We start from the raw sequence: 24,183 nt of genomic DNA, 5'->3' as shown, positions 1-24,183 counted from the left end.
TTTCTGCTGAAGTTAATCTTTATTATAATAGATGGAAAATTAATTGCAAAAAATGATTGTTTCAGTGTATTTGTTGTGGTGATAATGCCAGGGGGTTTTGACATCAAGTTAAAAAAAAACAAAATCAGTATCTAACAGGGTGTTAAGAAAGTATGTGAGAAAGAAAAGAAAATTTTAACTACATGTCTGTTCCATCATGTAAAGGCATGTGGAAAATTCTAACCACATGCCTGTTGTTACAAACTTCCTACACCATCTCTCCATACTACATCATCTTCCTACATCATCACCCTTCAACAGTTGTGGTTCTTTTTTGAATTTATTCCAACTACTTGCATTCAAACAACAAATGGAAGTTTGTTCCAACAATCAACCACCCTCTTTGGCTGAAGGCAAATTTCTGCACATCTTACCTGCAACTATCCTTTCTCAATCCGAATTTATGCCCCCTCATGTGGATAATCTGAGCAAGAGGAAGGGTTCCATCAATGTTGAGCTTACTCAATCCATTCAAGGCCTTAAACACCTCAATCGGATCTCTTTGCATGAGCCTTGTCTCCAGACACCGCAATTTGCAAAACTGAAGATTTCCTGGTAAGAGCACTCTTTTTCTCCCCTCACAAAAGATGTAGAGGTGTTGCACCCATTGCAACACCTCTACATCCTTCCTAAAATGAGGCCTCCACCACCTGTATGCAGTACTCAAAATGTGACCCGACCATTGCCTTATACAATGGAATCATCTTATCCCTGCTGGAAAAATTGCTGTATATCATTGACAAAACTCCATGAGCTGTCCAGGAGCCTATATGCACTTCCAAAAGAACTTTGTATCTGACTGCACAATTATCCTAAGTCTCTTTCATTCTCCAATGCCCAGTGTGGTGCTACACAGCCGATACATTGTGGGATTACTGCCCTCCATATGAAGTATCTTGCATTTGTCAATATTAAACTTAAATTTGCCACTTCTCAGCTCATCTACCTAATTTGTCTAGATCTTGTTTCAGTAGTGTATTCTGCTTACAATGATTAACTATCCTTCATATCATCTGCAAACTAAGACATCAGTATCATTAAGAAATATAGAAAATAGCAATGGGCCCAGCACTGAATCCTTGGGGGACTCTACTTATAATGTTAGTACAAGAAGAGCAGTGTCGATTAACACTGTTTTCTTTCACTCAACCATCCCTTTATCCATTGCAGCAGATATATCTTTTAATGGCCCTAAGTGACAAGTGATTTTCTTTGTGATATATACTGTGTGTGTGTGTGTGTGTGTGTGTGTGTGTATATATATATAGTGCTATTTCCAAGAAATAAAGTTTCATTTCTTTTCTAGTGATTTTTTTCTCTTTTGTTTACTTCAAGTGGTTCTGTGCTTAAAGTATCAAAGTAAGAACCCAGAAAGGAAATCTGCCCTTTATATTAATTACTAACTTCTACAACCACTTGGTCACTGGTGGCACTGCTCCTACCTCCACGTGCCTGGACCAGTAACCTGGGAGAAGAAACCCAGGGCTGCTAAAAGGAGCAACAAAGGATATCAACAGACATACTACTTATGGATCCCGTGATCCAGATCCATTGACCACAGATGATATAAATACATCAAATGCAAAGAGGCAGAAAAAAGAAGAAACTGAAAACCCTGCTCCTGCAAATGACAGACAACCCATTGAGTAAGATGTCCCCATTTTTAATTAAAAAATGTCTTGAAAATGTGGCTGGCCTTCCAAAAAATGGTCGAAGACTTCAGTCAGGCAATCTCCTAGTTGAGATGAGTGAACATGAACACTCAGAAAGACTTAAAAATATCAGCATTTGGTGGAATTCCCATAAAGGTAACAAACATGCCACCTTGAACTCCTCTAAAGGAGTAATAACAGAGTGAGATCTCCTTAATGTATCCAAAAAGAGATTGTTTAAAAGGTAATGATCAAAATGTATTATATGCGAAAAGGATAGTTATCAAGAAAAATGGAATAGTAGTAGTGACATGTGATGCAAGAAAGCAAGTGTACGAGCTTATGCAGCATCAGCCAACAAAAAAAAAAAAAAACCACACAGTTCCCTCCAAATGCCTGTCCAGTTCCTCCTTAAATTTATTCAACCTATCAACTTCCACAACAACAGATGGAAGTTTGTTCCAGCAATTAATTAACCACCCCCTGGCTAAAGGCAAATTTCCGCACATCTATTCTACATCTGTCTTTTCTTAATTTGAATTTATGCCTCCTTAGGTTCGTAATCTGAACAAGTGGAAGGAACCCATCAGAATTCAGCGTGCTCAACCCATTCAAGGCCTTATACACCTCAATCAGATCACCGCACAGGTGCCTTGTCTCCAGCCACTGCAATTTGCAGAACTTAAGCCTGTCTTGGTAAGAGGATCCCTTCATTCCCCTCACCAATCTTGTTGCCCTTCTCTGTACATGCTCAAGCAAATCGACATCCTTCCTAAAATGAGGCCTCCAGACCTGTATGCAGGTACTCAAGGTGTGGCCTGACCATTGCCTTATACAGAGGAACAATCACTTCCTTTTCCCTGCTAGCAAAATTCCTATATATCATTGACAAAACCCCATGACCTGCCCTGGCAGCCTGTCTGCATTGCTCAGAAAACTTTATATCTGACTGCACAATTACTCCCAGGTCTTTTTCATTTTCTACCACCTTAAGTGTAGTACCACACAGTTGGTACGTGTCTCTGGGGTTACTTCTACCCATATGCAGTACTTTGCATTTGTTAATGTTAAACTTCAGTTGCCACTTCTTAGCCCATCTGCCCAAATTGTCTAGATCCTGTTACAGTAGCACACTGCCATTACTGTCATTAACAACCCTGCCAACCTTTGTATCATCTGCAAACTTCGACACTATGCCTGATATACCTTCATCAATATCATTGATAAATATACGAAACAACAGTGCACCCAACACCGAACCTTGTGGGACTCCACTAATAACATTAGTCCACGAAGAGCAGCACTCATTGATTATCACCCTCTCTCTTCACTTAACCATCCTTTTATCCATTGTAGCAACTTACCCTTAATACCATTCTGCTCCAATTTGTACAATAGTCTTCCATGCACAACAGTGTCAAAAGATTTCCTGAAATCCAAATATATGATATCAAAATTATTTTTGTCCAGTTCCTTTGTAACCACATCATAATAACCAATTAAATTTGTCAGACAAGACTTTCCCTCAACAAACCCATGCTGTGTCTGAATTATTGCTGCAGTCTTTTCTAGATGATCCTGCAATGCATCTTTAACCAGTGACTCCATTATTTTACCCAGAACAGAAGTTAAACTAACTGGTCTGTAATTACTCGTGTCACCCTTCGATCCTCGTTTGTGAATTGGAGATACATTTGCACATCTCCAGTCTGTGGGAACCGACACTGAGTCTAAGGATGCTCTCATAATTATGGCTAAGGGTTTGCTTAGTTGCTTTGCCGCCTCCTTTAATATAACTGGATAGATCCATCCACCCCAGGTGCTTTTCTTATGTTTAACTTCAACAATTTCTCCTCCACTTTGCTCTCAGTTATTAAAAAATCATTAAGCACGCTGCTACAATTTCATAACCTTCTGACATTTTCAAGCCTTAATAATACCTCATGTGTGAATGTAGATGCAAAATACTCATTCAGTTTGTTTGCTATCTGAGCAGGATCATCAACCATCGATGTCAAGTCAAACCATCAATGACAAGTGAACCAATCAGATTCATCCCCTTCCTTTAAGAGTTTATATAAGTAAAGAAATCCTTGCTATTTTTCTTAGCATCTTTTGCCAAGGATTTCTCATTATCTGCCTTCGCCTGCCTAACCTCCTTTGTGATCTGATTACAGACTAGCTTATATCTGCCATAGGCTTCTAAGTCGCTTGATAATTTATATGCATCCCATGCATTTTTCTTCTCTGTTACGAGTCTCATTAGTTCATTTGATAACCATTTAGGCCTAAATCTTGAACAATATTTCTTATTAGGTATGAAACTTTTAGTAGCATCCACGATTAATTCCTTGAATGCTTCTCACTTAGAATTTACTGTTGGTAACATCGTCAGTTGATCCCACTGTACAGAATTTAAAACTGTCTGAGACCACTGTACTCACCTTTACGGAAGCAAAAACCCTTTCCTTTACCCCTGATGGTAATTATATCTTTAAGTAAATCCCACATCAGTACACTGTGATCACTGCCACCTAGTGGTTCCTTTATCTGTAAATTCTTAATACACGAATGATCACTGCTGATAACCAGATCAAGAGTATTACTCTCTCTGGTTGCCTCTTGAACATGCTGCTGCAGAAAACAATTATCCAATAAATCCACAAAAGTCTGACTAGTGTGTGTGTGAATGACCAACCCACAAGTTCCAGTCAATATCTGGGAAGTTAAAAATCCCTCATTATAAGACATTCTGATTTACTAGCCAACTCTATTTCTCTGTACAATTGTTCATTGTACTCATTCGAGTCATTAGGCCTATAACACACTCATACTCTTATTTTTGCTTTTGCAGTGCTTATGTCACATCAAACTGACTCAGCAGTTCACTGTTCATCTATGAACAGTGAACTGCTGAGTCATCTATCAACTGTGTGCCCTTCCTATCCTGTCTATCCTTTCTGTACACATTGTACTCCCCAAATTCCAGTTCTGCATTCCTTATATCTGGGTGACACCACATCTCTGCTATCCGAATAATATCCACCTTTGATATCTTGAGCAACACTTCAAATTCATCAAATTTATTTACTATATTTTTAGCATTGGTATACATGCACCTATTCCTAGTTACCCTAACACATCCCATATACTCACCTATTTCACGATGACTGCCATCCGTCCCTGAAACCCCCAACACCCTTCACTCCAGGTCGCTACTTATTCTAATAGAAGTTGTGCAAGAATCACCTTCACCTCTTCCTGCAGCTACTATTAGTCCTTGTATCCCTCCAAGCTAGTAGTTTTCTGACCCACCTAACACTGTCTCGATAGCATCAGCAAATATCCTTGCACCCTTTCTATTTAAGTGTATCCCATCCCTGTAGAAGCAGTCTCTCCTGTTAACAAGTACAGACCAGGCCGAAAAAAATTCTACCCCTTGAGCTCTGCACAATCTTTCCAGGGCCGAATTGATCGATAAGACTCTCATCATATACTACCTCCTATCGTGTCTGGGCAATTCTGCCCAGACACGATAGGGAGATTCAACCCTAATTCACGACTTTTGTTCAACAATGACCTGTACTTGTTAAGTAATTCTGCCGGTCTCCTACTCTTAATATCATTAATGCCAATGTGTACAACTATATTACCTTTTGTACCCTTAAAAGATGATATCCGCTCTACAACGTCATCAACCTTTGCCTCCGGCAGACATATCTTGGTCCTATTCACCTATCCTTTTTACAAAGCATGTTCGCCGTTTCCCTGAAATTAGAGTCACAAACAACTACTAGTTCCTGTGGGACCAGCGGATTCTGCACTGGGGGTGCCACGCGATGACCAAGTGCAAGCTCTGGTGTTGATGTGGGCAGCTGAGCGCTTGATGGGCCCCTCAATTTAGATCCTTCGAGGTCATCCACCCTGTCCTTCAAGCTCTCATATAGGCCCATAACACTGAGTTGTCACCTGATTTCCTTACATCGCACGTGTGCACACGCGCACACACACACACACACACACACACACACACACACAAAGACATCCCCTATGGCAATATCATGTTCTGTTCCAGAGAGTTCGCAAACATTTCACAAGTTGCACATTTTTTTGGGCTGTGATGCGTTGGAGAATCGCCCCCCCCCCTCAGTTCTCCCCTGAGTCACAGCACTCCTACCATTTTGTGCCCGTTGCTCTGCTGCTCTAGTCTGGGGCATGATATTTTAAATTAATAAGATCAATAAATTTAATTAATTAAATGTCAATACTACGCTATCTAATAGAAACAGTGATGCGTATTACGCTACATAATTATATGTTAGAGCTACCTAGTTAACACAACTGAAATGAATTCCCTACCACTCTATACAAAAACAATGACTGCAAGAGTCGAACGAAATAACGGTTTTACGTATATTAAGTAGTAATCTACAAAAACTTCTTTATCTAAATTAAAAATAAAAATAACCAGCATAACTATAAGACTATGTATAAAGTACAATATAAAATAACAATTAGGTAAATAAAAAGGCAAACACTTATCACTTTTTCGGAGCCTGCAATTCACAGCTGTAATTTTTAAAGAGAGTCAGCACCCTCTTTACTTACTCCTACTTGGACAGTCATTCTTACATTCAGTACACCACCATACAGTCAGTCCTCGTATAACACGTGTTTACATTACACGAATTCGATCATACACGATTTATAAATAGGGGAACGATATCTTATATAACACGAACTGAATTCGCTTATGCACGATTCGCCTTTCTGTTTACAAGAAATGGCAGTCGATCGCAGAATCACCCCAAACGAACGCAACACGATAGGAATGAAGAGAAGATTCTGAAAATGTATTTGTTTTTTATATCAGTGAAGGGGAAACACATTTCACCATAATAACCTAAAAACCAACACAATTCCAGCTATCGATATAATCGCAAATGCAATTAGATGGAGTTTACTACCAGTTTATAACAGATTCCACTAGCCGAAACGCAACTGGAAATTGTTTTATGGTAGTAACCCCCAGAAATGTGCTTTAGTAAAATGTGAGGTGTTAATAGTGTATCTCTGCCTTTACGGTTTTGTTTATTCAGTTGCTCCACACGCGCAGCTTTGTTTATGCGTATCAAGCGTGCCTCTTAGTTTTGTAATTGTGCTTTATTCCCTAAAAATTAGTAAAATACTTAAAAGGTGTGAAAAGGAAGCGTCCTGGCGAAGACGCTGCAGATTCAGAGAGAAAAAAAAAAAAAAAAAAAAAAAAAAAGCAATGTCGATAAACAGAGGCAGACTGGGTCAAAAATTCTTACCCGGGAAAATTTATAGTGGCCTCATACTACGGTTTATGGCCAAAATCACACCGGCCTCCGGCCCACCGGGGTTACCCCGGTAAGGCTTATGGCCAGTCCGCCTCTGTCGATAGAGAAAAAATATGAAATTGTGAAACGCTTTGAGCAAAATGAAAGACCATGTGATATTGCACGTGCTACAGACCGAAATGAGGCAACGCCGAGAATTAGAAAGAATGCAGGAAAATAAAAACAACTTTCATAGCAGGAACAACTCAAAGTGTAATTAAAATCCATTAGATTAAGACACAAAGAATTGGAAGTGATGCAACGGCTGTCATCTGTTTGGATAGAAAATCAAACAAAAAACAAGTTTGCTTACGATAGAAGCAAAACCATTAGCAATATTTTATTACGTAATAGTCGTAATAAAATACGTAAGCAGTTTATTACGACTTACGTATTATAATTTATACTTATGTATTGTAAAATACGTAAGTATTTTATTACGACTATTTTATTTAATATAATAAATTTTTTACTATTTTATTAATAAATTATTTATTATTTAAATAAATAATAAAAAATAAATATTTTTTATTTATTATATTATAATAAAAATAAAAAATATTATAATATTATTTTTTATTACGTATTTTAATCGTTATAAAATACGTAAGTATTTTATAACGATTAAAATTACCCGATTATTTATTGTGTTTGGTAATGTTTTGGTTCCAATTGTGTGTTCAATCTTGGGTGGTCGGCACCTAACCCCACTTTTCCCATAGGGCCTGTTGTTTATATTGCACGATTTTGCATTGCACGAGGGTTTCTAGGAACACAACTATCGTGCTATACGAGAACAGACTGTATTTGATATTTGAGATGTAAAATTCGACCTTACATTTCTAACCCAGTCTGTTTTAAGTGCCAAAAAGTTGGGCACTCCCATGCAGTCTGTGCCTCCTGTGGTTCAAAAGAGTACATTCACACAGACTGCACTGCCAAATTCAGTGCTAGCCAAATTGCCAAGGAAATCATTTGGCATACTCAAAGGAGTGTACCCAATGGCAGAGAGAAAGGAAAATTCGAAAGTATAAGAGTTGAACACAAAGTGCCATACAGTGGCAGTAAATCATCCTCCTGTGCATCAATTTTGCAAAAGCAACAATGCTCCATAATGGTATAGGCTGATTGTTCAGTTCCTCCAAGCATGTCAATGTCTGACTGGGCAGGATCAGCCCTTTCCTCACTAAAAGAATGCCCTACCCATCAGAAAAAACTCTTTCAGTAAATACACCACTGATGTTACTGCCAGTCTGTACAGTAACTATAAAGCAAACAAGTTCAGAAGGAGAGAATCAAAAATCCCGTACTGATACCATAGGAAAAAAGAGATAGAAAAGATCACACGAGGATGATCCACTTCTTGAAATTCATGCAGAGGAAGACATGGACATCAGCAGGCCAATATTCCCAAAAAGGAGAAAAAAAGAATAGACAGGCATAAACAAACTGCATCTCATAATCAAGCAGACACACCCGATAATCCTCAGGGCGCCTCCGTAGCCAGGTGGGAAGGAGCAGCAGTGCATAGCACATGCTTCTTGATTAGACCGGGGTTCGAGCCCGTCACCACCAAATACGGAGGATGTGGAAAGGTCAGAGAATGACCACCGCATATCCCGGAGCAATATGGCCTTAGTTGCTAATGCTCCTAAAAAAAAAAAAAAAAAACCAAAAAAAAACCCGATAATCCTCAATAATGCATAGAATCGTTCAGTGGAGTCGTTGTCTCCAAGCTAACTTAGACAATGTTTATGACTTAATTACCAAATATAAGCCAACTGGTCTTTGTCTACAGCAGACAAACCTGACCCCTCAAATATCTATGAGCATAAAACATCACATAATGCTAAGAAAAGATAGGAACAACTGTAATATTACTCATGGAGGGGTATCATTGCTGGTGAACTCCCTTCAGACCTATCCCTCTGCAAACAACTTTAGAAGCAATAGCTGCCTGATCTATAGTTGTAATAGCAACTATAGATCAGGCAGCTATTACAACTATAGATCAGGCAGCTATAGTTGTAATAGCAATAATGGTCGTTTCTTTATGCCTTTCTCCCACTAATTCATTCACTATTGCTGATGTGGATGGTTTGGTTATTCAGCTGCCACCACATTTTTATATCTTGGGTGACTGGAATAGGCATCACCCCGTGTCGTGTTCCTTGCATCTTGATAAGAGAAGTAAATTTATTGAAAAATTTTTTGAAAGGCACAACTTGCCATTGTTAAATAATGGCAGCCACACATATGTATATCTGTCCTCAAAGTCAGCTTCTGCCATTGACCTTTCAGTATTCTCGCCAAACTTGTTTCCTATTATTGATTGGACAGTTACTGACAACCTTTGTAACAGTGACCACTTTCCAGTAATATGCACCGGCAGAATTACTTAACAAGTACAGGTCACTGTTGAACAAAAGCCGAGAATTAGGGTTGAATTTGAAAGTGTCGGCAATTCTGCCCAGACACGATAGGAGGGAGTATATGATGAGAGCCTTGTCGATCAATTCGGCCCTGGAAAGATTGTGCAAGGCTCAAGGGGTAGAATTTTTTTCAGCCTGGACTGTACTTGTTAACAGGAGAGATTGCTTCTACAGGGATGGGATACACTTAAATAGAAAGGGTGCAAGAATATTTGCTGATGCTATCGAGGCAGTGTTAGGTGGGTCGGAAAACTGCTAGTTTGGGGGGAGACAAAGACCAATAGATTGACAGTAGCCACTGGCAGAGGTGAAAGAGATTCTTGCACTGCTTCTATCAGATTGAGCAGAAGCCTGAAAAACAAGATGCATGATATTTCAGAGACTGCTGGGAGCCATTGCGGTACAAGTAAACACATGGGTTGTGTTAGGGTAGCTAAGAATAGAAACAGGTGCAGGTATACTTGCGTTTACACCAATGCTAGGAGTTTAGTAAATAAATTTGATGAATTTGAGGTATTGCTCAAAACATCAAAGGCAGATATTGTTGGGATATCAGAGACGTGGTGTCACACAGATATAAGGGATGCAGAACTGGAATTTGGGGAGTACAACGTCTACAGAAAGGATAGACAGGATAGGAAGGGGGGAGGGGTTATGCTATTAGTTAAGAAACACATAAAAACCAAGGAAGTGAAGCCAGTCGACATCGCTGGACAGTGCAGTGTTGAGTCAGTTTGGTGTGACATAAGCATTGGGAGATCAAAATTGAGAGTAGGAGTTGGGAGATCAAAATTGAGAGTAGGAGTGTGTTATAGGCCTAATGACTCTGATGAGTATAATAAGAAACTGTACAGGGAAATAGAGTGGGCCAGGAAATCAGAGAGTCTTATAATGGGAGATTTTAATTTCCCAGATATTGACTGGAATTTGGGGGCTGGTCACTCACACACTAGCAGGGCTTTTGTGGATTTATTGGATGATTGTTTTCTACATCAGCATGTTCGGGAGGCAACTAGAGGGAGTAATACTCTTGATTTGATTATCAGCAGTGATTCTTCATGCATTAAGAATCTGCCGATAAATGAACCACTAGGTGGCAGTGATCACAGTGTGCTGAAGTGGGATTTACTCAAAGAGGTAATTACCATTAGGGGTAAAGGGAAGGGTTATTGCTTCCGTAAAGGCGACTACGATGGACTGAGACAGTATTTAAATTTTATACAGTGGGACCAACTGATGATGTTACCAACAGCAAATTCAAAATGGGAAGCATTCAAAGAACTGATCTTGGAAGCTAATAAGCTTTACATACCAACTAAGAAATATTGTTCAAGGTTTAGGCCTAAATGGATGTCAGATGAATTAATGAGGCATATGGCAGAGAAGAAAAATGCATGGGATACTTACAAATTAACACATGACACAGAAGCCTATGATAGATACAAGTTGATATGCAACCAAGTTACAAAGGAGGTTAGGCAGGCGAAGGCAGATTACAAGAAATCCTTGGCAAGGGATGCAAAGAAAAACAGCAAAGAGTTCTTTACTTATGTAAACTCTAGAAGGAAGGGGATGAATCAGATTGGTCCACTTGATATTGATGGATCAACTGTTGATGATCCAGCTCAGGTAGCTAACAAACTAAATGAATATTTTGCGTCGACATTCACACATGAGGAGTTATTCAGTGAGGGGAATGCCAGAGGTTGTATTCAGCTCTAGCAGTATGCTACAGAATCTTGAAATAACTGGGAGTAAAGTGGAGGAGAAATTGTTGACAATAAACACAAGAAAGGCACCCGGGGTGGATGAGATCTATCCAGTTATATTAAAGGAGGCAGCAAAGGAAGTAAGCAAACCCTTAGCCATAATTATGAGAGCTTCCTTGGACTCAGGGGAGGTACCCATAGACTGGAAATGTGCAAATGTGACCACAATTCACAAAGGAGGATCAAAGGCTGACACAAGTAATTATAGACCTGTGAGCTTAACTTCTGTTCCAGGAAAGTTAATGGAGGCACTGGTTAAAGAAGCACTGCAGGATCATTTAGACAAGACTTCAGTTATAGCTTGGACACAGCATGGTTTTGTTAAGGGGAAGTCTTGCCTGACCAATTTGATTGGATACTATGATGCAGTCACAAAAGAACTGGATACAGGGAATAACTTTGATATTATATACTTGGATCTTAGAAAGGCTTTTGATACTGTTGCACATGGAAGACTGCTACACAAATTGGAGCAGTGTGACATTGGAGGCAAATTGCTGCTATGGATAAAGGGGTGGTTGAGGGGGAGAAGACAGAGAGTGGTAATCAATGGACACTGCTCATCGTGAACTAATGTTATTAGTGGAGTCCCTCAGGGCTCAGTGTTGGGTCCATTATTGTTTTCTGTATTTATAAATGATATTGATGATGGTATATCAAGCTTAATGTCGAAGTTTGCAGACGATACAAAGGTTGGCAGGGTTGTCAAGGACACTACTGACACTATGCTGCTGCAACAGGATCTGGAAAGGTTGAGCAGATGGGCTGAGAGGTGGTAAATGAAGTTTAACATTGACAAATGTAAAGTACTACACATGGGAAACAGCAACCCCAGAGCAACGTATCAACTCTGTGGTACTACACTGACAGTGGTAGAGAATGAAAGGGACTTGGGGGTGGTTGTGCAGGCAGATATGAAGTTCTCTGAGCAGTGCAGACGGGCTGCAAGAGTAGCTCATGGAGTATTGTCAATGATATACAGGAATTTTTCCAGCAGGGATAAGGAGGTGATTATTCCCTTGTATAAGGCAATGGTCAGGCCACACCTAGAGTACTGTATACAGGTCTGGAGGCCTCATTTCAAGAAGGATGTAGAGCTGCTGGAACGAGTACAGAGAAGGGCAACAAGATTAGTGAATGGAACAAAGGGGTGCTCTTACGAAGAAAGGCTTAAGTTTTGCAAATTACAGTGTGTGGAGACTAGGCACCAGCGAGGTGATCTGATAGAGGTGTATAAAGCCTTGAATGGATTGAGCATGCTCAATGCTGATGGGATTCTTCCTCTCGCTCAGAATAATCACCTGAGAGGGCATAAATTCAAATTGAGGAAAGACAGATGTAGGATAGACGTGTGGAAATTTGCCTTTAGCCAGCGGGTGGTTGGTTGGTGGAACAGACTTCCATCTCTTGTCGTGGAGGTTGATAGCCTAAATAAGTTTAAGGCTCAGCTGGACAGGTATTTTGAACGAACAGAGGGGTGAAGTGGAAGTGGGTTTTTTTTTTTTTCTGGCTGATGCTGCATAAGCTTGCTTTCTTGCATCAAATGCCTCTACTAATGCTAATGCACTTTTGACTAATCACTCTTTGACTCTCCAGTAAGTTACATCACTCAGAAAATAATGGCAGCTGCAGAAATTACCATACCCAAATAATCTATGAAAACCTGCTCCCACCTGAAAATATGGTTGGATGAAGCCTGTAGCAATGCCAAAAAAAAAGAGAAGACTAGATACTGGAATTTATTTTGCAAACACACAACCACTGCTAATCTGATACAGTTTAAGAAAGCAAGAACTAAAGTTCACCATATACAACGAATTAGTGAAAAAGAGACATGGTCCCAATATGCTTCCACTATTAACAACCACAAACATCAAAACAGTTTGGACTAAAGTCAGAATAATTAATAGGAAATACCCTCCTATAACCACTCCAATATTACTTCTAAAAGGGAAAGAAATATTAAAATCCTCTTGAAATTGCCAATTCATTAGGTGAAAACTTTCAGATCATCATTATCATCATCAGCTATTTTCAATCCACTGCAGGATGAAGGCCTCTCCAGCAACTTTCCAGTTCCTTCTGTTTTGAGCACTGGCCATCCATTTACTACCCACAAACTCATGAATTTCATCTATCCATCTCCGCCTTTGTCTTCCAGGTTTTCTTCTAGCTCCGTTTGGGTAGCATTCTGTTATTTTCTTAGTCCATCTGTCATCATGTCTTTGAGCTATGTGTCCTGCCCAAGACAATTTTAGTTCTTTAGTTTTGATAAGAATGTCCTTTACTTTAGTTTGCTGCCTAATCCATGTGTTTCTCTTCTTATTTAGCAGTCTGATTCCCATATAATTTGTTCCATTCTTCGCTGTGTCGTTCTAAGCTTCTGTTCCATTCTTTTGGTGAGTGCCCAAGTTTCACTTCCATAAGTCATGGTGGGGAGTATACATTGCTTCATTATTTTCCGTTCAGACAAATTGGGATATTGCTCCTCAGTATGTCACTATATTTCCTGAATGCTATCCATCCAAAATTTATTCTTCTCTTGACTTCCGGCCATTTATCATTATCAGCTAATGACTTGTCCCAGATAAGTATATGACTCCACCTTTTGAATTACTGCTCCTTCAGTCATTATATCCCTTTCTGTGGCATACTTGTTCATCATTACTTTTGTTTTAGCCATATTCATTTTATTCATGATTCTTTAGTCCAAAATCCTTACTAACTCTGCATAACTGATTAAGATTTTCCTCTAATTTTTGAGATCATGGCTTATGACCACAATGTCATCAGCAAATCATAAGTGGTTTAGATACTCTCCATTCACATTGACTCCTTTCTGCGACCAGTCTAATCTTCTGAAAGCTTCCTCAAGGGCAGCAGTAAACAGCTTTGGAGATATTGTCTCCTTGTCGAACTTCTTTCTCGATTTTAAATTTCCTACTGTCTTTGTCTAGTCTAATAAAAGAGGTAGCATTCTCATATATTTTCTTCAAAATCATAATATGTGGGGATCTATGCCTTGTCTTTCTTGTGCCCGAAACATTGCCTTATGCTGTATGGAGTCAAATGCCTTTTCATAATCCACAAATGCCAGGCATAATGGTGTTTTATATTCATTTGCTTTCTCCATTAGCTGTGATATTACGTGAAGGTGATCCATAGTTGAGAATCCTGTCCTAAAGCCAGCTTTCTCTTTTGTTTGATTCTCATCAAGTATTCTTTCTAATCTGTTAGTAATGACCCTTGTGAACAACTTGTAGATGTGGGATAACAAGCTAATTGGTCTATAATTTCCAATTTCTGATTTATCTCCTTTCTTATGCAGCAAAACTATGATTGCATTATTCCACTCCTTAGGCATCACACCTTTTCTAATGCGTTTTGTGAAGAGCCTTGCCAGTGTTTGTGTCATGTCTCTTCCTCCTAATTTTAACAACTCTACAGTAACTTCATCTTTCCCCGGTGCTTTCTGATTCTTCATTTTCTTCAACACATGTTCTACCTCATCAGGAAGAATATCGGGTATGTCGTATGTGTTGCTAATTTGCAATCCATCTTCCCCACTGCTGGCATCATTCCCTCGCTCCTTGTATAATTCTTTATAGTAGCCAACTTTTCATTCAACAAGCAGAAAAATATAATCTGAATTTTAAAACCACATGCCAGCTTCTATTTAATGTACATTTTACCATGACCAAGTTACGCAGTGCACTCTTATAATCAAAGAATAGTGTTGCTGGTTCTGATGAAATCTATTATGCAATGTTATATCATTTGAGTGAAGAGTCCCAGTTGGCTCTTCTAAAACTATATAATAGAATCTTTCATGAGGATTACTTCTGTACTAGCTGGTGTCATTCTATTATTAGCTTTCCCAAAACCAGGAAAGGACCATTTTGATCCAACAAATTATGGACCTATTGCTTTAACTAACTGTTTAGGAAAATCATTAGAAAAAATAATGCCAGGTTGACATGGTTCCTAGAGACAGAAAATATTCTAAGTCAAAATAAATATGGCTTTCGAAGAAGTAGATCAACACTTGACCTTGTGGTCAAAGCTGAAGGAAAAATTTGAAATGCATTTCTCAGGAATGAACACTTAGTGATGATGTATCTTGACATCAAAAAAGCTTTCGACACAACCTGGCGAGATGGGATTCATCACGATCTCTATGAATCTGTTCTTTGAGGTCATCTAAAATTTATGTGGAGTTTTTGTGCAATAAATCCTTTCAGGTATGTTTTCACTCTGCTCTCTCCGAAACATTTGTACAAGGAGTTCCACAGGGTTCTGTGCTTAGTACCACGCTCTTCTCCATCGTGATTAATTCAGTTACCAAATGCATTCCTAACATAGTCGAAACATAGCTGTACACTGATGATCTTGCAATCTCATGCGACTCTCAAAATGTGTGTAATATAAAGATAGCACAATTAACAAGCTTGTTCAGTGAGAAAAAAATAGTGGTGATCAACTCTCAAAGTAAAAAACAACAGCAATTCATTTTTGCCATAAACGGAATTTACATCCTGATCCAGACTTACAACTCTATTCTCATCCAGTTACTTTTCAGCATAGTATTAAATTTCTTGGACTAATTCTGGATAAAAAAATACAAAGATTTTTGGAGCATATTAAGCATATCTGTATAAGCTGTCTAAGGAAGCTGAATCTACTTAGAGCAATTTCTGCTATGTCATGGGGTGCAGATTGGTACATGCTGTTGCACCATTCACTAATTAGATCTAGACTAGACTATGGAACTCCTGTATATATGCCTCAGCCAGACAAGTGTATTAAATTGGCTTGACACTGTTCATCACAAATCCGAATTGCCCTAGACGCTTTCCATACACCACCAGTTCAGAGTCTTTATACAGGAACCCCCCCCCCCCCCCCCCGACTCCTTTGTTGGCATGCTCTGCTGTTAAACTATGCAGCTAAAATCAGAAATTTCCCACACCATCCTATATGGAAGTGGTGTCCAATCTACAGCCTGTGGGCTGGATCTGGCCCGCGAATAATTTTTATACAGCCTGCATGGAAAGTGAATTAAAACAGCATTTTAGGGAGTTGCGCCACTGCATGTACAGGCATGCAAGCATCGAACTCGACTGTATGAAACTTGTGCATGTGGTTCAGTGTAGTCATATGTACACTAAATACAGTTATGTATGTATCAATCTTTTCATATTGTGAAATTCTACTATTTTGATATAACTTGTTCATTTTATTGAATTATTATTAATTTGTATTGAATTAAAAAAATTATCCTTAAAATGTTTTTAAAGAGGAAAATCAATTTGGAGTGTGTCTTGTTTATGATAAAAGGTGGACTGAAGACTATTTTTTCATTGGGTATTCTGAAAAAGTGGTGTGTAAGGAGACTGTTAGTTTTTAAAGAATAATATAATTTAAAATGTCACTATGATTCCAAGCATAAATCTTATGATCAATATAAAGGAGTGTTGCAAAAAGAAAAGTGTTCACTGTTACAAAACGAATTAAGAAAATAACAAAACACACTGAAAACGTATCAGTCAAGAACTTTATCTGCTATTAGTGTCAGTTATCAAGTTGTACATTTGAATGCTTTTGAGAGTAAAACCATTCAGTGATGGTGAATTTGTTAAAAGTCATAGGATAAATTTGTCTGGAGAAACGGACAATGATACAAAACATTAGTTTGTCGCGACAAACTGATTATGTTAAGAGTAGAAGATATTGGAAAGAATTTGTTCACACAACTTTTGGAAAACATAAAACAAATATATTTGTGTCGCATTGGATGACAGTATTGATGTAATTGACACAGCCCAACTCCTTATCTTCATACATGGAATTAATGATAATTTTGTATTAGTTGAAGATTTCATTGATCTACAGAGCATGCACGGAACAACTGCAGGTGAAAATATTTTTGAAAATTTTTATCAATCTATTGAAAAGTTAGGATTAAATATTAAAAACCTGTAGGAGTCACAACTGGTGGTGCAAAAAATATGATTGGTAAAAACTCCAGTTGGAATTCACTGCATTGTGTATCAAGAAGCCCTTTATGGGAAAGTATTGGATCTCTAGCATATTATAAAATGTGGTTATTTCAACTCTAAATTTTATAAGATCACATAGCCTTAATCACCAAATGTTTCAACAGTTTCTTTCAGAAATTGAAGCTGAATACGAAGATGTAATTTTATATTGTGCAGTGAGATGACTTAGTCATAGCAAAGTATTACATCGGTTCTTTAAACTACGTCGTGGAATCGATATTTTTATGACAGAAAAAGGGAAACTAATAAAACTATCAAATACAGAGTGGCTGTTTGATCTTGCAATTTTTACTTTGCAATTTAAATGCTCTTAATTCACAACTACAAGGGAAAGAAAAATTGGTCTAATTTGTTTTGTGGCAGCAAATTATTTCAGAATAAGTTGTTATTATTTTAATCCCAAATTGAACAAGACAATTTAGTTCACTTTGAATGCTGTACTGAGCTAAAGGAGAAACATATCTAAAGAATCTTTGCCTCTTGTTATTACAATTACTTTTTGACTAGATTGAAAGTCAATTTGCTGATATAAGATCCCATGAAAAAGACCATTTATTTCTATGGCTGAAAAATGCAATCCCAGCTTGCAATTTGAAATTATTGACCTTCAAGCCACGACACGGTTTAAAAATAAGTACAGGCAAACCCTGTATAACACGGTTTCACTCTAACACGATTGATAAAGTGCAGCAATCCTCGCACAGCATGGTACTTATATAACACGGTTAGGGAATTGTGGCAAACCTTGCATAACACGGTATTTTTGTGCAGGGAAAAACGCTATTATGTTGAATGTAATTTTTAAACATTTCCATTCTTTTTGGGAAATCCCCATGTTAGGTTCTGTGCTATTGAACTTCTGCTTGTCGAACTCGTGTAAAAATTTGAACTTGTGTAAAATCAATCATAAAAATTGATTGAATTGATGGAAAATTGAAGTGATCAATGCATGGAAACATTTTTCAATTGTTGACTGTATCGTTTTTATCATAACTTTATTGCTCAAAGAAGTAAAACTGTCAACATTAAATGCATGTTCGAAAAATGTATGGCCAGAGTCAATTCATTCAGGAAATATGATCGAACCAGCAGAAAATGGAATCGGTGCAATAGTGGAACTTGCTAATTTGTAAGAGGGGGAGGTTTCGTTGATATGAGTACTGAAGCCCTCGTGGGTAGCACAGTTGGTAGAATTGTCGTCCTCCCCCACACTGAGTGGAAAAGACCTGAGTTTGAATCCCATCGATGACAGGAGGAATTTTTATGGGTCTTTTTCACAACGTGTCTCAGGCAAGGTTAGGATGGTTTTTTCTCCCAGAAACTCGGGTGTTTTGTCCAGCAAAATGCAAAATTGACCCCAGAACACTTGCAGTTTATAGACAATATATCCACAGAGCAACATGATCGCTGATGTTCCTTAGTCGCCAATGCTCCTAAAAAAGAAGTATGATTACTGAAGACGTTCAAGAATTACTGGTAGAAAAAGAGGCTGACAAAGTGGATTTGGTGGAAATGGTATTTGAGGCAAATCAAATCAATTCAGAGGATCATAGCACAGATAAATTCTGAAGTTCCAAATTTTACACTGAAAAGTAAACGGGAAGGCATAATAAGTAGGCATAATGAGAAATTAGAATCTTATTTTTTGAATTCAGATCCTTCGACTGAAAGGAGCTAAAGTTCAAAAGGGAGCTTCAAAAATAATTAGTTACTTTGCTTGAGAGATTTTCGTAAATAATAATTTACAAAGATCTATCAAGCAAAAGCAAGTTTTTTTCATGTATGAAATCAAATAAATATTTAAAAAGAAACAATAACAGGTGAGGATCTTCATTCCATATTGAGAAATGACGTCAAAAATGTTCAATCAAATTTTGATCAATTATCTAAAAATATCCAGCCTCAATGATCTCATTAAATAAGTTTTGTTCAGTAAATGTTATTGTGTATGGTACTTAATAAAATTTTCGAGTATTTTCAATTTCCCTATGCAAGAAACTTTAGTAAAAAGTGAGCATTTAAAAGCAGAAGTAAAGCCTTTTTTAAAAACAAAAGTAAAGTATGTAAATAAAAAGTACGTCATGTTTTTATAATTTTAATAAAAGCTAAAAAATAAATCATTGATTTAGATTTGTTGCACATAAAAGTGTTGGGAATTTGCATTTTTTTATATATGTAAATATATAAAAATATATTTTTATGTATTTGGTATTCATATTATGTGATGTATTTTCATATATAAAAATATTATATTCATATATTTTTTTATATATGTAAATATAAAACGGTAATGTGAAAATAGAAACTTTCTTTTACATTTAACAAGATATGGAAAATGTAACAATTTTTTTCTAGAATCACTCAGTGTGGCCTGCGAAACAAATCTAACTTTTAATATGGCTCGCATATGGGAAAAGGTTGGACACTACTGCTATATGGCATTATATATTTACAACAAAATGGGATATATGAATGAGATACCTTCATTTATGGCCTATGCTGATGATATCATATCTACAAACCCTGCTACACCACACGAGATCTGGCAAAGAATCCGTCGAAGTCTGTCACTCTCACAAATACCTGTCCTCCCTAAATATGTTGCATTTTTTGGGCTAAAACTAAACCCAGAAAAATCAAAGAACAATCATTTTCTCACTGAGAGCACAAGCAGACCTCAATCCAGCAGTCTCTCTGGAGCCCACAATTGAGGAGCATCTACTCATCGCAGCTTATTCAGTTAAATTCTTAGGGGTGATAATGGATGAAAATCTGAGCTATAAGGATGAAATCCAGCAACTGTGCTCAAAAGCACTATAGGCCTTCTGGAGCATGAAACTCAACCTCTGTAAATCGCATAATAAGGAAACTGGCAATGGTCAGGCCACAACTTGAGTACTGTATACAGGTCTGGAGGCCGAATTTTAAGGATGTAGAGCTGTTGGAACGAGTACAGTCAGTCCTCGTATAGCACGATAGTTGTGTTCCTAGAAACCCTCGTGCAATATAAGCAACAGGCCCTATGGGAAAAATAGGGTTAGGTGCCGACCACCCAAGATTGAACACACATTTGTAACCAAAACATTACCAAACACAATAAATAATAGTGACAAATGGGCCTGGAGTACTGGGGTCCATAGTTTAACAAATAGATATTTATTTAAAGTATACCCAGTATAAAATAAAATAAAATATTTCAGTAGCTTTCGGAACTCGTGTCCCTTCGTCAACTGACAAATTTGAATACATTACAAGCAAAGTGTGGCACGTTACTCATTCGTCATTGTTGTAGCACGGACGTGTGCTGCCTTGCGCCAGTGATCATCCATCAATAAAACGGTTGTCTCCAGGATTGGATGTATACGCATGCCTTTCTGGCGATTTAATGCCTTAGGGTTGTTCATTATGTTTAGTGACTCTAGCCATAGGCGGTGGCGAAAGTGTCGCGCGTGGTCCACTATCTCAAAGTCGCGCTTGGGGTCAAGATCGTGGTTGGTAGCCCAAAAATGTTCTGCAAGCGCGGACTGGTCAGTTTCGGCAAGCCGGATTGCTCTGTCGTGTTCCATGAGGCGATCCTGGAGACGTCTCGATGTCTCACCTACGTAGCAACTGTTACAGGCCCTACAGGTGATACGGTACACTACATTGCTGCGTAAGACAGGTGTGACAGGGGTCTTCACACTGGAGACAAGTGAACGTAGGTTCCTACCTGGTAATTGTACACATTTGATGTTGTAACTTCTCAGGATCTTCGAGATACGTCCTGACACTCCTGGATAGTACGGAATGTAGGCGGATGATATGCCGACTTGCTTCGGAGGTCTTGGGTTGGAAGTAAGTTCTTGTGCCTGTAACAAGCATCTGTTTAGTACATGGGATGGATAACCGCATCTGGTTAGGTCCGCCTTCACACGGGAGATCTCGTTACGTCTAATTGTGTCGGTGCTGGAATGGCTCCAGGCCCTGGAGAACAGGGTGCGGGCAGTGCTATTGAGATGGCTTGGAGCGTGGCCGGACCCGTAGTTGGTGAATTGACCGCACCACATGGGTTTGCGGTATACTGAGGTCTCTAGATGTGGGCCTACGCGATGCACTAGCACGTCCAGAAACGGGAGCGAACCGTCCACCTCTGATTCTACGGTAAACTTGATGAAATTGGATAGAGAGTTGAGGTATTCTAGTAGTACGGTTTCAGAACCACGTGGTATTATGGTAAAAATATCGTCGACATATCTACACCACGTTGTAATAGGTGTAGGTGGGTTCTGGTGTATCTGCTTCTCCAGATCTTCCATGGCGATGTTAGCTACTACGGAACTGACAGGGGCACCCATAGCAGTGCCATGTACTTGTTTGTAGAGTGAGTCTTCAAAGGTGAAGATGCTGCTAGAGAGGCATAGGTTGAGGGCGGTACAGATGTCATCAGTGGATAGTGACGTCCTGGATTGGAGGCTTAAGTCGCTCTCAAGGAGCCTTCTGGCGCAGTGCACGGCCTGTTGGACGGGAATCGAGGTGAATAAAGAAACCACGTCAAATGATGACGTTTCTTTCCACTATCCACTGATGACATCTGTACCGCCCTCAACCTATGCCTCTCTAGCAGCATCTTCACCTTTGAAGACTCACTCTACAAACAAGTACATGGCACTGCTATGGGTGCCCCTGTCAGTTCCGTAGTAGCTAACATCGCCATGGAAGATCTGGAGAAGCAGATACACCAGAACCCACCTACACCTATTACAATGTGGTGTAGATATGTCGACGATATTTTTACCATAATACCACGTGGTTCTGAAACCGTACTACTAGAATACCTCAACTCTCTATCCAATTTCATCAAGTTTACCGTAGAATCAGAGGTGGACGGTTCGCTCCCGTTTCTGGACGTGCTAGTGCATCGCGTAGGCCCACATCTAGAGACCTCAGTATACCGCAAACCCATGTGGTGCGGTCAGTTCACCAACTACGGGTCCGGCCACGCTCCAAGCCATCTCAATAGCACTGCCCGCACCCTGTTCTCCAGGGCCTGGAGCCATTCCAGCACCGACACAATTAGACGTAACGAGATCTCCCGTGTGAAGGCGGACCTAACCAGATGCGGTTATCCATCCCATGTACTAAACAGATGCTTGTTACAGGCACAAGAACTTACTTCCAACCCAAGACCTCCGAAGCAAGTCGGCATATCATCCGCCTACATTCCGTACTATCCAGGAGTGTCAGGACGTATCTCGAAGATCCTGAGAAGTTACAACATCAAATGTGTACAATTACCAGGTAGGAACCTACGTTCACTTGTCTCCAGTGTGAAGACCCCTGTCACACCTGTCTTACGCAGCAATGTAGTGTACCGTATCACCTGTAGGGCCTGTAACAGTTGCTACGTAGGTGAGACATCGAGACGTCTCCAGGATCGCCTCATGGAACACGACAGAGCAATCCGGCTTGCCGAAACTGACCAGTCCGCGCTTGCAGAACATTTTTGGGCTACCAACCACGATCTTGACCCCAAGCGCGACTTTGAGATAGTGGACCACGCGCGACACTTTCGCCACCGCCTATGGCTAGAGTCACTAAACATAATGAACAACCCTAAGGCATTAAATCGCCAGAAAGGCATGCGTATACATCCAATCCTGGAGACAACCGTTTTATTGATGGATGATCACTGGCGCAAGGCAGCACACGTCCGTGCTACAACAATGACGAATGAGTAACGTGCCACACTTTGCTTGTAATGTATTCAAATTTGTCAGTTGACGAAGGGACACGAGTTCCGAAAGCTACTGAAATATTTTATTTTATACTGGGTATACTTTAAATAAATATCTATTTGTTAAACAATAAATAATCGTAATAAAATATTTACGTATTTTATTACGACTATTACGTAATAAAATATTGCTAATGCTTTTGCTTCTATCGTAAGCAAACTTGTTTTTTGTTGGATTTTCTATCCAAACAGATGACAGCCGTTCCATCTCTTCCAATTCTTTGTGTCTTAATCTAATGGATTTTAATTACACTGAGTTTTTCCTGCTATGAAAGTTGTTATTTTCTCTGCATTCTTTGTAATTCTCGGCGTTGCCTCATTTAGGTCTGTAGCATGTGCAACATCACATGGTCTTTCATTTTGCTCAAAGCGTTTCACAGTTTCATATTTTTTCTCTATCAGACAGAGGCAGATTGGCCATAAGCCTTACCAGGGGAAACCCCAGTGGGCCAGTGTGATTTTGGCCATAAACGCTAGTATGAGGCCACTATAAATTTTCCCGGAAGAATTTCGCACCCGGGTAAGAATTTTTGACTCAGTCCGCCTCTGTTTATCGATATTGCTTTTCTTTTTCTCTCTTAAACTGTAGTGTCTTCACCAGGACGCTTCTTTTTCACACCTTTTAAGTATTTTACTAATTTTTAGGGAATAAAGCACAATTACAGAATGAGGCACGCTTGATACACAAACAAAGCTGTGCATGTGTAGCGACTGAATAAACAACACCATAAAGGCAGAGATACACTATTAACACCTCACATTTCACTAAAGCACATTTCTAGGGGTTACTACCATAAAACAATAAAAACAATTTCCAGTTGCGTTTCTGCTAGTGGAATCTGCTATAAACTGGTAGTAAACTCGATTTAATTGCATTTGCGATTATACCGATAGCTGGAATTGTGTTGGTTTTTAAGTTATGGTGAAATGTGTTTCCCTTTCACTGATATAAAAAACATAAATACATTTTCAGAATCTTCTCTTCATTCCTGTTGTGTTCGGTTGGGGTGAGTCTGCGTTCGGCTGCCATTTCTTGTAAACACAAAGGCGAATCGTGCACAAGCGAATCCGGTTCGTTTTTTTGTGTATAATTGAATTT

At 39.0% G+C, this 24,183-nt stretch overlaps 1 protein-coding gene across 1 annotated transcript in view; it reads left to right on the top strand.

Annotated features, from left to right (window-relative positions):
* Positions 1–24,183, top strand: part of LOC150086962 (uncharacterized) — a 270,054-nt gene that overhangs the window by 83,252 nt on the left and 162,619 nt on the right. The window contains exon 6 of the mRNA XM_090372337.1: positions 13,308–13,336. Within this exon, the coding sequence (XP_090228463.1) occupies positions 13,308–13,336 (29 nt within the window). The remainder of the gene's footprint in view (positions 1–13,307; positions 13,337–24,183) is intronic.

The sequence above is a fragment of the Mastigoproctus giganteus genome, chromosome 4 (genome assembly GCF_048544385.1).
Source record: "Mastigoproctus giganteus isolate SK-2022 chromosome 4, ASM4854438v1, whole genome shotgun sequence".
Classification (NCBI taxonomy): domain Eukaryota; kingdom Metazoa; phylum Arthropoda; class Arachnida; order Uropygi; family Thelyphonidae; genus Mastigoproctus; species Mastigoproctus giganteus.
Note: the sequence above shows the minus strand (reverse complement) of the source record. Positions and strands in the feature narration are given on the sequence as shown.